Source organism: Vicugna pacos, chromosome 9 (assembly GCF_048564905.1).
Source record: "Vicugna pacos chromosome 9, VicPac4, whole genome shotgun sequence".
NCBI lineage: Eukaryota > Metazoa > Chordata > Mammalia > Artiodactyla > Camelidae > Vicugna > Vicugna pacos.
In genome coordinates this window covers 2,840,443-2,854,642 of record NC_132995.1, presented here as the reverse complement: position 1 = coordinate 2,854,642, position 14,200 = coordinate 2,840,443, and the positions used below count along the sequence as shown (strand labels likewise).

Here is a 14,200-nt window from a genome sequence, read left to right as displayed (position 1 = left end):
CAGGGTTTTCTGGTGAGAACCTTCCTCCTGACTTGTAGATGGCCACCTACTGGTGTGTCCTCACATGATGGAGAGAGGTCTCTGGTCTCTTCATCTACGTATAAGGACACTAATTCCATCATGGGGGGCCCACCCTCAAGCCCTCAACTAAACCTGATGACCTCCCCAAGGCCCCACCTCCAAACACCAATCCACTGGAGCTTCAACATATGGCTTTTGGGGAGGAGACAGGGGAGACATCCAAGCCTTCAGTTCCCAGCAGTTACCCTCTGACAAAGGCAGCAACATCGTGGGGATGGTAGCCGCAAATGAAGGAACCCATGCCCGGACTTCACAAAACAGCCCCATCTCAACTCTGACTCAAATATTTTGTCTAAACAGCAGTAATTGGTGGATTTGAGGCCCAGGAGCCAGACCTTCATGCTCATTACTAAAAGTTCTGTTTTGAAAGTCACAGAGGCACACCAGCAAATGGTGGGCAATAATTTGTCACAAAGCGACCCTCCCAGAGACAACGTTGCAAATGTTTTTATTTGGCTGGGTTTTACGTTTGTAAATTCAGATGTAATTCCCATCCTGAAAAAGCTAGCATTTCAAAGGGTGCAATTCAGTGGGTTTGTTTTTTTTAAATCTAGTCACAAGGCTGTGCAGCCATGACTACTACCGAATTCCAGAGCATCTTCACCACCCCTCACAAAGAAACACCATTTCTTAAGCCGCCATCACCGCCATCACCACCACCCCCACCCCTGTTCCTCCCTTCCTCCAGTTCCTGGAGACCACTACTCACTTCCTGCCTTGGTGGATTTGCCTTCTGGGAATTTCGTATCGATGGAATCCCACAAGATGTGGTCTTCTGTGGTCTGGCTTCTTTCACACGTAATGATTTTGAGATTTGTCTGCGTTGTAGCCAGTATCAACACCTCACTTCTTTTCATGGCTCAATAATAGTCCCTGGGATCCATGCATTGGTTAACGGACCTTTCGGTTGTTTCCACCTCTTGGCTATGGTGAATAATTCTGCTGCCAACAATCATACGTTTTTGTGTGGATATAGGTTTTCTGTTCTCTTGGAACAGCACTGCTGAGTTCTCTGGTAACTCTACATGTAACATGTGTTTTTGTTTTTGTTTTTTAACGGAGGTACTGGGAATTGAGCCCAGGACCTCCTGCATACTAAGCACACGCTCTACCACTGAGCTATCCCCCCACCCCCTCTATGTTTAACTTTTCAAGGAACCACGGGACTGTTTCCCAAAGTGGCTGCACCATTTTCCATTCCCACCACAGTGTGTGAGGGTCCAACTTTTCACATCATCACCGCGGCTGTTAAGGATTTGCCAGGCGATCAGATCACGAGTCCCTGGCCCCGGCATTTACCCGAGTGGTAATCACGTGTTAATAATAACAATCAAAGAATTCAGCAGGTGTCTAAAAGTGTAGCATTTATTTCAAGTCACAGATGGGGCACACACTCCAAGGGTGCCCAGGTGCCTCGGGGTGGGCCAGCATCCCCGCCTCACTTCCAGCGACCTCCAACGCGGCCCTTCCCGGCCCCCTTCCGGCTGTAGGAGAAGGAGGGTTATCAGACAGGACTGACCCTTAAGAGGGGCCCCTGCCCTCAATTCAGGAAGTCGATCCCCTCCAAATACCCGCCGTCCCCCCCAGGGGAAGAGGCCAGCAAGTGCCTTCCCGTTGGGTTCACTGACTGGGGTGGAGCGATTAACCGTCACAGGGGAAGTTGACATCAGTGCATGAGCTCAGGATGTTCATTTGGGTGCTGATAAATGTTTATGGATACAGGGGCTGAGGAAGGAAGGGATGGGTGACTGAGGGAGCACCACGTCAGAGGGGACCGGGAGGCTGGGGTGAAAGAGACAGGAGGATGGAAAATGAGAGAAGGTGAACAGAGATCAGACGGGGGGTAGGGAGGGATGGGGAGCAGCCGGGAGACCCAGCAAGAACAGGAAGAAAGGATGACAGCTGGGCTTCTCAGCCTCAGCGCTGGTGACATTGGGGCCACATCATTCTGCGGTGGGGGCCGTCCTGTGCCTTGTAAGGTGTTGAGCAGTGTCCCTGGGCTCCACCCACCAGGTGCCAGTAGCATCCCCCTCCCCAAATGCGTTCCAGACATTGCCCCGTGTCCCCTGGGGCGGGGGCGGGGCAAGACCACCCTCTCCCCAAGAACCAGTGATTTAGAGGGACATAGAAACAGGGATGGGGGGTAGGGTAGAGCTTGTGCTTAGCATGCATGGGGTCCTGGGTTCAATCCCCAATACCTGCATCAATAAATAAATACACAAATAAACCTAGTTACCTCCCCCTCCCAAAAAAGGAAAAGAAAAAAAACAAGGATTGAGACCCCAAGAGAGTTGGAGCATGGAGAGAACTTTTCCTAAGAAAGAGGGACAAAGGCAGGGCCTCCAAGAAAGGGTGAGAGACTGAAACTCACAAAGTGGGGGGAAGTTAGAGGGAAGGAAAGAGAGGCCCTGAGAGTCAGAGGGAGGGGGGTGGGGCCAGGGCCCTGTTTGCACTTACAACTTCTGCGCGTGGCTGATGCGGTTGTACAGCACATTGATCTGCGGAGGCAGGAGAAGGTGCTGAGGGACAGGCCGGCCCCCTCCCGCCCCTGCCCTGCTCCATCCCGGGTCTAGCCTGGGCGCCCAGCAGAGATGGGTCTCACCTCATATTTCTGCTGCTTCAACTTGGCCATCAGGTCAAACTTCTCGGACTCCAGCTGGTGGATCCAGTCTGACAGTTCCTGGGCCTTCTCCCTGGCAGAGGAGAGGGGCAGTCATGCAAGGGAGCCAGGCCATACCCCAGGGCCTAGAGAGGCTGAGGCAGTGGTTCAAAGCCACACAGCCAGTCTCTGACTTTGGCATGATGGGTGCTATTTTGTTAACAGCTGAGGCCACAATGTTCAGAGTGAATTGTGGCAAAGGCTTTTAAATCTCTGCCCCACTTCCTCCGTATCTAAAATGGAGAGTTCATGTTTCCTTAAGGGAAAATGATGCATGGTTTAGGGCCCAGGCCCCAGAGTCAGAAAGACTTGGTTCCAGTACCAGCTCTGTCATTCTCTGGTTTGTGACTACGGCCAAGTGACTCCTCCTAGGATCCCATTTTCCTCTCCAGAAAAGTGGACAAATAAAACTGCAAAAGAGATGGCTGGTTGCCCACTCAGTATCTCTTCTCTCTTTGTTCTTTAGACAGAGAACTTTTTGTGGTAGGCTTAGTTTAAAAACCACTCTTCCCAATCTCCCTTGCAGGTGGGGTGGCCAGTGGGATGAAACTATACCATTGGGTGGGGCTTCCAGGTAAACCTTTGTGGCTATTCCCTTGCAATTTCTTTCTGCTGCTTGGATGTGATGGCTGGAGCTCCAGCAGCTACACTGGACCATGAGGTGATTTTTGAAGATGGAAATACTGGGCGAAAAAATGGTGGAGTGGCCAAATTTATTCTTAACTGATAAAAATCTACTGCACTGAGCTGCTACAGGATGAGACAATAGGCATAAAGTGCCTGGCAATTATAAACATTCAGTAAAGCTCGTTGTTACTATTCTTTCTGTTCTTACCAACATTCTTTGTTTTCTTTTGGCAACTAATTGTTTTCACATGCTCTCTCCTCCATGGTGTATTTTATTTAAAAATTTTAGAGACCATCCTATGACCACTATCTAATAAGTAACACTTAGGTAACTGGAGCTCCTCAAAAAGTATGAGTGGATCCCCAATTATGAGTGGACGTGTGGTGGGGAAGAAAAAAGGAGGGAAAAAGAACATTAGCGACATGTTATGTAGTGTGAGACACTGGGATAACATGACTGAAGAGGGAGGGTACGTAGCCCATGGAGGGCTGGAGACTTCCGAGAGCCAACTCAGCACATCCTTTCCCGACCCCAAGTGTAGGGTCATCACACGGGTAGTTTGAAATCATCAGGGAGAGGGGAGGTAGGGTGTAGCTCAGTGGTAGAACTCCTGCCTAGCATACATGAGGTCCTGTGTTCAATCCCCAGCACCTTCGTTAAAAAAAAAATTAAAAATAAATAAACCTGATTACCTCTCTCCACTCAGAGAAAAATAAGAAAGAAAGAAAAAGAAATCAGTGTAGTGGGAGTATCTACACCACAGACATGAGCAAATGCTAAAATGTGGACTTTCAGCCCATGGAGATCCACTTGTTAAACATTTACCATCACAACCCTTTATGAAACAGTGAGGAAGAGCACCACTGATGGCAGCAGAGTGCCTGGGTTCTAATCCCCACTCTTCCACCTGCAAGCTGTGCAACCCTGGGAAGGTTACTTAACCTCTCTGTGCCTCAAGTTGCTCACCTTTAACATGAGGGTAATACTAATGTCTACCTGCTGCCACCATGATGATAAAGATGACGATGATAACTGACTACTACTATTATCATCTCACTGACATTTCACAGCTCTGTGAGGTGTATATATTTTTTTAAATTTTATTTGGGAGGGAGGTAATTAAGTTTATTTATTTATTGTAATGGAGGGAATGGGGACTGAACCGAGGATTTGGTGCATGCTAACCATACACTCTACCACTGAGCTATACCCTCGCCCCTCCTCTTTGAGGTAGATTTTGTTACCATATCCCCATTTTACCAATGAGGAAAGCAAGGCTCAGAGAAGTTAAACATATTGCCTAAGATCACACAGCTGGGGGTGGGGTGGCGGGCAGCACTGAGCAAGGGGTTTCAGATTTTGAGCTCCAAACCCCATCACTGTGCCCCCTCTGGGGTGGTGCACGTTTCCAACTTTAAGGGCTGTGCCCAGGACGGAGAATTTCAAGACACGGGTGAGGCCCCTGAAGGAAAGACCTTCCCCAGCCTTTTACGGCTATCATGAGACGCAGGCTGTGCCGAGAGTGAGATAGGGCCCCGTCAGGAAGAGATCTGGCTGTAATTCAAGTGGAATTTGGGGCCCGTTTGGAGTTCCCAGGGGACATCCTTAAGACAACATGGTTGCCCACAACACATGGGTCCTCTATCAGTGAAACATTCCACAGGGCAGGCTAAGGGATCAGAAAGGGAGAGACTCTTGCCCAAAGTCACAAGGCATCAGGGTTTCCACCCACCAGGCTCTGCCCGCTGGGTCCCCTTATCTACCTGTCTCCCACCCAGCCCCCCCCCACCTACCGGAGCTGGTCCTCTCCCATGTGGTCGATGTTAAGAGGCTTTTTACGTTCAGACAGGATGCGCTGTTTCATTTCACGCCCTGTCTGGCGCTTACCCCGCTTCTGTTCTGCCTGAGGGTTGGAAGGGAACAGCTTGAGCTGGGGGTAGATCCTCCAGATGGCTCCCCATCAGGACCCAGGGGTCTATGTTCCCCGATACCATCTCCCTCAGGACCCCAGTGATCTAGACCCCAAGCCCCTCCTCCCTCAGACCCAGAGGTCCAGGCTCCCAGCCCTCCTCCCTCAGGAACCAGAAGCCTGGACTCTCAGTCACCTCTTCCCTGGGAACCTAGACCTCAGGCCCCAGCAGGTTGAACTCACCTTGACCAGGTAGCCCCCAAAGTGGGCCCCCATGTTGGACAGAACCTTCTTCTTTTTGGCGTCATCCTCAGCCCGCTTCTTGGCCTCTTCCTCTTCCTTCCGCATCTTCTCCTCCTGTGGGAAGAAAGGGGTTAATCCCGGGGCCTCCCCCAGGCTCCTGGACTGAGAGGGGAGGGGGTCTGAGATGGGCATATGGGAGGAGCGCTGGGTTCTGCACTGAGTCAGACCCAAGCGTGGGGGACCAGGTTGGTATGAGAACAGGCAAGGATGCAGGTGCTCCCCTCCTGGCCCTTCCAGGCCTGGCCCAGTGACCCCCTGCAAGTCATTCCTCCTCTCGGGGTCTTGCCATCCACCCCCTCAACAGCAAAAGTTCTAGTCGGGGAGAGAGATGCTTGCTTTTTTCTTCATCCCTGCAGGCTGAAATGGCCAGTGGTGACCTTTGCTGTGTAACCTCAGTACAGACACATACCCTCTCGGGACTTAATCTCCTTTAGTTTTATGAGACAAGAATGTCCTCAGAAGGTCAAGGAGGGTCACTGGTAATGGGAATTGGTGTGTGTGTGGGGGGGGTGCCTGGAGCAGTAAAAAGGCTCTTGGCTTTGAGCCTGAGGAAGGGGTTCTAGAATGCCTTCACTGAGACATCGCCACCAGTCCAGAAACCCTGCATTGCATACACCAGAAATAGCGGCTTGGCCAGACAAACCCCCTCCCCCTTGGAAGGGCCCGTGAGGTGGGCCTGATGTTCTTTGCTAGCCCAGCATGCCCCAGCTGAACGAGCTTCCTCTCACTGCTGTAACTTGCAAACAAATTCTGGCTTAACCAATAGTGGCTTAAAGCAATGCAAGTTTGTCATCTCCAAATTCTGAAGGTCAGAAGTCTGAAGTGGGCCTCAGTGGGCTAAGTCAAGTGTGAACAGGGCCGGTTCCTTCTAGAGGCTCTAGGGGAGGTTCAGGTTCCCTCCCCTGTCTTTTCCAGCTTCTAGGGGGCTGCCTGCATCCCTTGGCTCATGGCCCCTTCCTCCATCTTCAAAGGTCCTCCCTCTTATAAGGACCCTTGTGATGACATTGGACTCACCCAGAAAATCTAGGATAATCCTGTCTCAAGATCCTTGACTTAATCACATCTGTAAAGTCCCCTTCCCCATGTAAGTTCCCACATTCATAGACTCGGGACGTGAGAACGTGGACATCATTGGGAGACCAGTACTCTGCCTTCCCTACCACCTGATTCCTATTCCTTACAAGTGGTTTGAGTGAGTCAATTCCAGATGCCAATTCAGGTCATGTTTCCAAGGCCTAAAGCAACAGAAGTATCTAGCCCCTGTCCCCCAACTAGCCGATGAGTCAATCCACAATGGACCGGCCAACAGTCTGAAAACATCCCAGGGGTTGTGCAGGAAACAGAGGAAAGAGGGGGTTAAGCCAGAGATGTTGGTGGCCATTTGCCACCCCTGCCTAGGAACAAGGGTGTCCAGTAGGGTGACCAACCATCTGGTTTGCCTGAGACTGATGGGATGCAGGATTTTCAGGGCTCAGACCAGGAATGTCCCAGGCAAACCAGGATGAGTTGGTCACCCCAGTATCCACAGAAAGATTAGTTAAGAGATGGGAAGAGAAAAGCTGCATCTTTGTGATATCATTTGTGTCCCTTGATCCAGCCATACCTGAAGCAAGCTGGACTTTTTCATTTTATAAGCCAATTAAATTCTCTTTCTGCTGAATCCAGTTTGGGCTTGGGTTTCTGTCACTTCCAACAGAAAGATCTTTGAATAATACAGCATGATAACTTTCTTGGGATCACAGAGAATGTCATGAATGGAAAATGGTAGTGCCTGGCTGAAAAAGGAGCATTTGGGCTCCCAGGATGGAGGAGGCACCCACCGCCAACTTGGCCTGACGCTCGCGTTCCTTCTCAGTTCTGAAGCGCTGTTGCTCAGCTCTCTCCGCCCTGCGGCGCTCCTGGGGGAGGGAGAAGAATGAGGGGGTGCAGGGACCTCCACCTACCCGACATCCCTTCCCAGGCTAGGTCAAGAGTGGAGATGGACACGGACTTGGGTACATTCCCAAAAGCTTCAGCTTCAAGTCTGTACTGGACAGGAACCACTCTCCGTATCTCCCAAGACCCAAAGGATGGAAAGAGGGGGCAGAATTCAAGGAACCCCCACCTCCCTCGACTCACAATGCGCTCTTTCAGCGCCACGAGCTCCTCTTCCTCTTTCTTCCGCTGCTCAAAATGCACGTCGATGAGCGTCTGCAGCTCCAGCAGATCTTTTTCCATGCGCTTCCGGTGGATGTCCTAAGGGACGCAGGATGGGAGCCCTGTCATTCCCAGGCGGTGCCCCAGAAGGCGCCAACCTCTCGGCACCTCTGAGAAGCGTCAGGAGGGGGAGCCCTTCCCAGCAAGAATCGGTAGGCTTGACTGGCTAGGGAGCCAGACGGCTGCTGTGCACTATGTTTCCAGAAGATGGCAGCAAAGCATCGTGTTCGGACACTAGTGGGCTCTCAGGACGCAATTCCACGGGGGGGGGGGCGCCTCTTCTTAATTTGCACCCTAATTTGCCTAGGATGGGATGTTCGTTACTTACATCGAAGTCCACACGTTCCCCTTCTGGGATCTTCGGCGGGATCAGTGGAGGAACCACGGGACGGCTGAGTGGATAGAAGCGGAGAGAGACTGTGAGTAGTTTGACCTCCTTGATGGGTGGCACCAGCGACACGTGGTTCTGAGGACCTGGAATGTGACTAGTCCAGATCAGAGGGGCTGTCGGTAAGATACCCACGCTGGATTGGGTAGATGTGGTTTGGAACAAAAGAATATAAACTATTTCACTAATAATGTTTTATATTGATTAATGTTGAAATTATGAGATTTCAGCTGTAAAAAGTTGAATAAAATATGCTAGTAGGATTAAATTTACCTGTCTTGTTTTACTTTTTAAAATGTGGCTAACAAAAAAAGAAATTTGAGTTACATATGTGGCTTGCATTGCATTTGTACTGGACAAATGGACAAATACAATTTGTGCTGCTCTGGGGGTCAGCCCCTACCCTCTCCTTGATTTCCTACCCAGAGCACTTCCATACCCATATTTTCTCTCTCTTTGGTTTCTAAGACACAGCACCTTCTCCTGATTCTCTTCCTATATCTCCAGCTGTCCCATCGCCGTCTCCTTGTCCCCTGATGAGAGTTTTGCCCTTTGATTCATTCATAGGATACTCTTGGGATTAATGTCATTCACTCTTATGACATTGACTATCATCCATTACTGGGGATTCATCAACTCTATCTCCACCCCAGACTCTCTCCTAAACCCCGGACTTAAGTTAACAGACATTTTCTGCTTTCAGACACACTGTGCCGCAGCTGAGCTGATCTGCCCTCTCACCTGAACCTTCATGCCAGCCTCCTCCCTGGCCTCCCAGCCTCCAGCTGTCCACCTTTGGTTCATCTTCCTTCAGGACTCCAGAGGGCCTTTCTAACACCCAGATCTAACCCTTAAGACAAAGTCCAGTCAACTCAGCCTGGCGTTCAGAGCTGTTCTCCATCTGGCCCCAGCCAACTTCTCCAGGGTCTTCTCTCTTCGCGCACAGACACACACCACATTTCAAGCTTCCCTGGCCATGTCATGTGCCTTCATGCCCCTGGGCCTTTGCATATGCTCTTCTCTCTGCCTGCCATGCCTCTCCCTTGATATTCTCCACCCCCTGAGGTCTTCCCTTGATGCCGAGGCACTCATGTGCTCTCTCAGCTGGGTCTGACCCTCTGCCTCCTCTGTTCAAAACCCTTTCAAGACTCCTCAGTGCCCTGGCTTCCAAGGTCCCATCCCCCAGGCACAGTGAAATTCACACTGCTGTCCACCCAGGTCCATAGAATTTCTGCCTCTCATGCTTGGATTGCTGCCTCCTTGCATCTCCAAGCTTTGGCCCCAATGTCACCTCCTCTGGGGCTCTTCTCCCCACTCCATGAGCTCTCATAGCCTCCACTGGTCTGTCCAGTTTGTGATCCTCCTCATCAGAATGACCTGTGTCTGCACCTGTTCCCTGAAAGACTGGCTTAGACCCAACCACCAGACTTTGTGCGTGCCACACCACTTCCTGGTCTACAATCTCTCTCCTTCAGCTAACAAACACCTTGTCCCTCAGGACTCAGGCATCACCTCCCCTGGGAAGCCTTCCGTGATTGCCTAGGGCCCTCCTCTGTGCTACCATTGCTGTATCTGGTTCTGTTTCACCAACAGGGCAGCCAGGGTCTGACTCGCCAAACAGTGGGAAGTTCTCTGGAAATGTTTGCTGAAAGAAGGAATCACTGTCCTATTGCCTGTTTCTATGTCTCCACTTTCCTTCTCTGTCTTTTTTGCATCCTGTCCCTGGAACTGGGGGATATATTTAGGATGACATGATTGAGGCCCCCACTCCCCTAGGATCTCACCTTGGTTTGGGGCGCTCCTCTTCTGGTAGAGGAATACAAAGAGATAATTAGCAAGAGTTCATGGGGGTGGGTATGACACACTCAAATGAGAGAAACCAGCCCCCACCCAAGCCTTGGTCCCCAAAGCCCAGTCCCCTTCTCTTGCAGCTCTGGGGGAGGGGTGAGGTGAGGGGATAAAAGAGGATAAGGGAAGTCAGGGTGGCCATAAAGGAGGGAGAGGGTCACACGCATCAGATATACATTCAGAACTGGTGTGGGGATCCCCTCCCACTTCTCTGGGAACCCAGGCGTCCAAACCCCTAGCCTTTCCTTCTCCGCATCCAGAGCTCCTGACCTCCTCCATCAAGACCTAGCAGTGCAGGGACGCCCCAATCCCTCTCTTCACTCGCTGACCCAGGAGTTGTGTCCCGGGCCCCGTCCCCCTTGGGAACACAAGAATCCAGACTCCCACTGCTAGACCCTTCTGCACCTCAGGCCCCAAGCTTTGAATGTATATGGAGGAGAGAAATAACAGACAGGCGAAGATGAGACGGGGGAGGGGTGCCTCTCCGCAAACATCCAACCCTTCTATAAGTATTCCTCCAGTCTGGGGAAGAAGGCTTGGGTGTCGGTCCCTTTAAGAAGGAAGGGAACGGGTTAAAGCCTCTGAGAGGCTATTTCCCTTCGTGGCCACCAGAGGGCGCGCGAGCTCTCCAGGGCTTAAAGGACCGGGCCTGGGGCGGGTTACAGGGATGCGCAGGGAGTCAACGTCGAGATCAGGGCCCCGAGGGCCCGCGAAATCGCTCTCAGGAAGCGAAGCAGCCGCGGTTACCTCGCTCTGCCGCCGGCTCCGGCTCCTCGGGGGCTGGGGAGGGGGCAGGAGGAGAAGCGGGGATTTGGGGAGCCAGGGGAGGGGAGCGGCCACGCCCGGATGCAGGAGGGGGAGAGAGGGGAGAGAGGGAGAAGCTGTTAAAGGAACTGAGGCCGAGGCTGTGGGGAGCCCCGTCCTCCGCCCAGCAGGAACCCTGGACCAGCGTTCCCACCCCACCCAGCCCCCCAGCCCCGTCTCCAGCTCCAGACCTGCGGAGTCCAGGGCCTCACCTTCCTCCTCCTCAGCAGCCTCCTCTTCTGGAAGGGGTGGGGGAGAGAAGAGGAGGCGTTAGGAACCCAGGGGGCCGAGGGCGACAGGGCCTTCAGATGGGGGAACAGAGTGGGTGAGTGGGCAGAGACCCGGGCTTGGGTTCGAGTCAGCTGGGCCAGGGAACCCCCCCTGGGTCTCAGCTGCATGTGCGCTCAGTGAGCTCTTCCTGTTGGCTGTACGGACCGGGACGGTGGGCATCGGGCGGGTGGGCTAAGATGCACCAAGGTGTCCCCAGGCCCCCCAAGGCCAGCCCACACTCCACTCACCTTCAGGCTGCTCCCTGAAGACCCGGGTGGGAAGGAAAGAGGGAGGAGGAGAGTTAGGCGCGTTGGAGGTGAGACATGTCTCCACCGCTCCAAGCCCCCAGCCCTCCCGGCAGCATCACTCACTCTTCATATTCCTGCTCTTCGGCGTCCGACATCTTGGTGCGACCTATGCGCCGCAGAGAACAGGCAGAATGAGGTGGGGGCCAGAGGGAGGAGGGACTGGGGCCGGACGCCTGGGTCTGAGGGAGGAGGGACTGGGGCCGGGCGCCTGGGTCTGAGGGAGGAGGGGCTGGGGGCCTGGTCCCCTGGGTCTGAGGGAGGAGGGGCTGGGGGTCTGGACCCCTGGGTCTGAGGGAGGAGGAGGCTGGGGGCCGTGACCCCTGGTCTGAGGGAGGAGGGGGCTGGAAGGCTAGACCCCTGGGTGTGAGGGAGGAGGAGGCTGGGGGCCTTGACCCCTGGTCTGAGGGAGGAGGGGGCTGGAAGGCTGGACCCCTGGGTGTGAGGGAGGAGGAGGCTGGGGGCCTTGACCCCTGGTCTGAGGGAGGAGGGGGCTGGAAGGCTGGACCACTGGGTGTGAGGGAGGAGAAGGCTGGGGGCCTGGTCCTCTGGGTCTGAGGGAGGAGGGGTTGGGGGTCTGGACCCCTGGGTGTGAGGGAGGAGGAGGCTGGGGGCCTTGACCCCTGGTCTGAGGGAGGAGGGGGCTGGAAGGCTGGACCCCTGGGTGTGAGGGAGGAGGAGGCTGGGGGCCTGGTCCTCTGGGTCTGAGGGAGGAGGGGTTGGGGGTCTGGACCCCTGGGTGTGAGGGAGGAGGAGGCTGGGGGCCTTGACCCCTGGTCTGAGGGAGGAGGGGGCTGGAAGGCTGGACCCCTGGGTGTGAGGGAGGAGGAGGCTGGGGGCCTTGACCCCTGGTCTGAGGGAGGAGGGGGCTGGAAGGCTGGACCACTGGGTGTGAGGGAGGAGAAGGCTGGGGGCCTGGTCCCCTGGGTCTGAGGGAGGAGGGGCTGGGGCCAGTTCCCCTGGGTCTGAGGGAGGAGGGGCTGGGGACCTGGACCCCTGGGTCTGAGGGAGGAGGGGCTGGGGCCAGGACCCCTGGGTCTGACGGAGGAAGGGCTGGGGGCCAGGACCCCTGGGTCTGACGGAGGAGGGGCTGGGGCCCCCAACTCCTAAAGACCCCTAAACCTCGGGTGAAGATAGGGCGTTGGGAGGTGTGGTCCCGGCAAAGCTCCAAGGCTGCAGCCCCCACCCCCGCAGCACAGCTGTCCTCCTTTGTCTTATGACAAGTCCGAAGGAACCTGATCTGAGTCGGGATTAGGAGAAGGCATTTGGGAAGGCAGTGTCCTGAAGACAATAGCTGCCCCACCCCCAGGATCTATTTCAGGGGAATGTCGTAGAGGGTGAAACTGAGGACATCTCCTGAGAAGCATTTGAGGAGGGGGGAGGTTTCTGGGAGAATGAATCACAACCCCTCCCCACTCCCACCCCCAGATCCCCCTCCCCTTTGGCTGCTTATCTGCCCACCTGTCCCCTCCTTTCACCTTCACCCACTGCCATGGAGGGGACAGATCACATCAAGAGCAGCTTTGCAATAGACCTCATCCTGACCCCTAAATACTTAGACCCCCAATCTCTGAGATCCCCAAGTTGCCCAGGTTAAGAGAGTCCCCCCAAATCCCAATACACACAGACCCCAATTTATGAATTCTGAAAACCATTCTGAAAATCTCATATCTTCAGACTGAGACCCCCAACTGCTACCCCAGATGATGGGCCCAAACACCCTAAAATATTGACCCCTAGGTCTTGACACCCCAAATCTGAAGCTTCAAGATCACAAGACCCCAAAATCTGGGTGCCCAAACTCAGGGGCCTGATTCATGGTACCCAAAAATATGACACTACAAATTCTGGTCCCTCCAGTCCTAAGACCTGAGATCCTGAGACCTCAATTCCTAAATTCCAAGATTCTGAGAAATGCCACCCCCATCCCAGTCTTGACACCCAAACTGTCTGCCATCGAAGACTGCCATGAGACTCCCAATTTCTGAGATTCCTTCCAACTCAGACCTCTGAGGTCCCAAGGTTTTATATTTTGGCACCCCCAAATTCTATAACCACCCAATCCTAAAACATTTCCCTCCATCCCCAGTTCCCCTGAAGCCTGACCCGCTTAAATTCCCAGACCTTCATTTTTCATGCCCCCTCTGCTTGGATACCTCTTCACACCTCTCACATCTCCCACCCTCTGCCCCCTCCCCAAAGAGACAGCAGGGCTGGTTACCTGAGGCTGGGTCAGCAGAGGTGTAGGCAGCGGGGCTGAGTATTGCTGGGCAGGCTGGAGCACCCCGTTTTATAGCCGGAGGCTCGGCCCCGCCTCTGACGACGGGGAGAGGTTTGGGGAGAGAATTCCTTTCCTCAAACACTCAGCCCGGCTCCAAGAATGCCCTGCCCCCACTCTGGCTCCACGTTCGGGACCCAGGCACCTCCTAACTGCTCCAAGTCCTCTCTCCCTCACCCCAAAGCATTACTCAGGAATTCTGGGCTGAGCCAGACCACCCTCAGGCTCCCCAGCTCACAAAGCAGGCAGCACACTCTGCTCCGAAGCCCCCGGGCTCGGCACACAGTACGTCCCTGGGGAATGCTTTTTGATGACAGGGGTACAAGGGACGATTTCTCTCCACAGTCTCATGTCTTTCTCTGGGTCTCTCCTGGCCTCCACCTCCCATACCCTGTTTCTGTCTGTCTCTCCTTTGTCTCTGTGACTCTCCATCTGTTTCTCTGTGTGTCTGTCTCCACTTCTCAGCCTCCGCACTCTGTCTGTCCATCACCCTGCACAGCCCTCCCCACCCCCATCTCTTTGTCTGCCACC

General features: G+C 53.9%; 1 protein-coding gene across 2 annotated transcripts; it reads right to left on the bottom strand.

The window, feature by feature from the left end:
• Positions 1–1,436: 1,436 nt before the first annotated feature.
• On the bottom strand, positions 1,437–11,184 carry TNNT1 (troponin T1, slow skeletal type). Of its 2 annotated transcripts, XM_031682061.2 has the most exons (11): positions 11,029–11,052; positions 10,760–10,792; positions 9,949–9,970; positions 8,105–8,168; positions 7,699–7,815; positions 7,401–7,478; positions 5,521–5,634; positions 5,162–5,271; positions 2,684–2,774; positions 2,539–2,579; positions 1,437–1,565 (listed from the first exon to the last, which is right to left on the bottom strand). In XM_031682061.2, exons 5-11 carry the CDS (start codon positions 7,795–7,797, stop codon positions 1,520–1,522), a joined length of 579 nt encoding a protein of 192 aa, XP_031537921.2. In that variant the 5' UTR covers positions 7,798–7,815; positions 8,105–8,168; positions 9,949–9,970; positions 10,760–10,792; positions 11,029–11,052; the 3' UTR covers positions 1,437–1,519. The 2 variants fall into 2 exon arrangements, with proteins under 2 accessions (XP_031537921.2, XP_015105088.2); XM_015249602.3 differs by lacking the exon at positions 10,760–10,792 and having other exon boundaries at positions 11,029–11,184.
• Between the last annotated feature and the right edge of the window lie 3,016 nt (positions 11,185–14,200).

Excerpts from the sequence above, each read along its gene's own strand:
- TNNT1 (XM_015249602.3), bottom strand. The coding sequence starts at position 7,797 with ATGGAAAAAGATCTGCTGGAGCTGCAGACGCTCATCGACGTGCATTTT. Across the intron at positions 7,479-7,698 it reads TGGCGCTGAAAGAGCGCATT|GAGCGCCGCAGGGCGGAGAG; the intron begins GTGAGTCGAGGG and ends TCCCTCCCCCAG. Across the intron at positions 2,580-2,683 it reads TGAAGCAGCAGAAATATGAG|ATCAATGTGCTGTACAACCG; the intron begins GTGAGACCCATC and ends CTGCCTCCGCAG.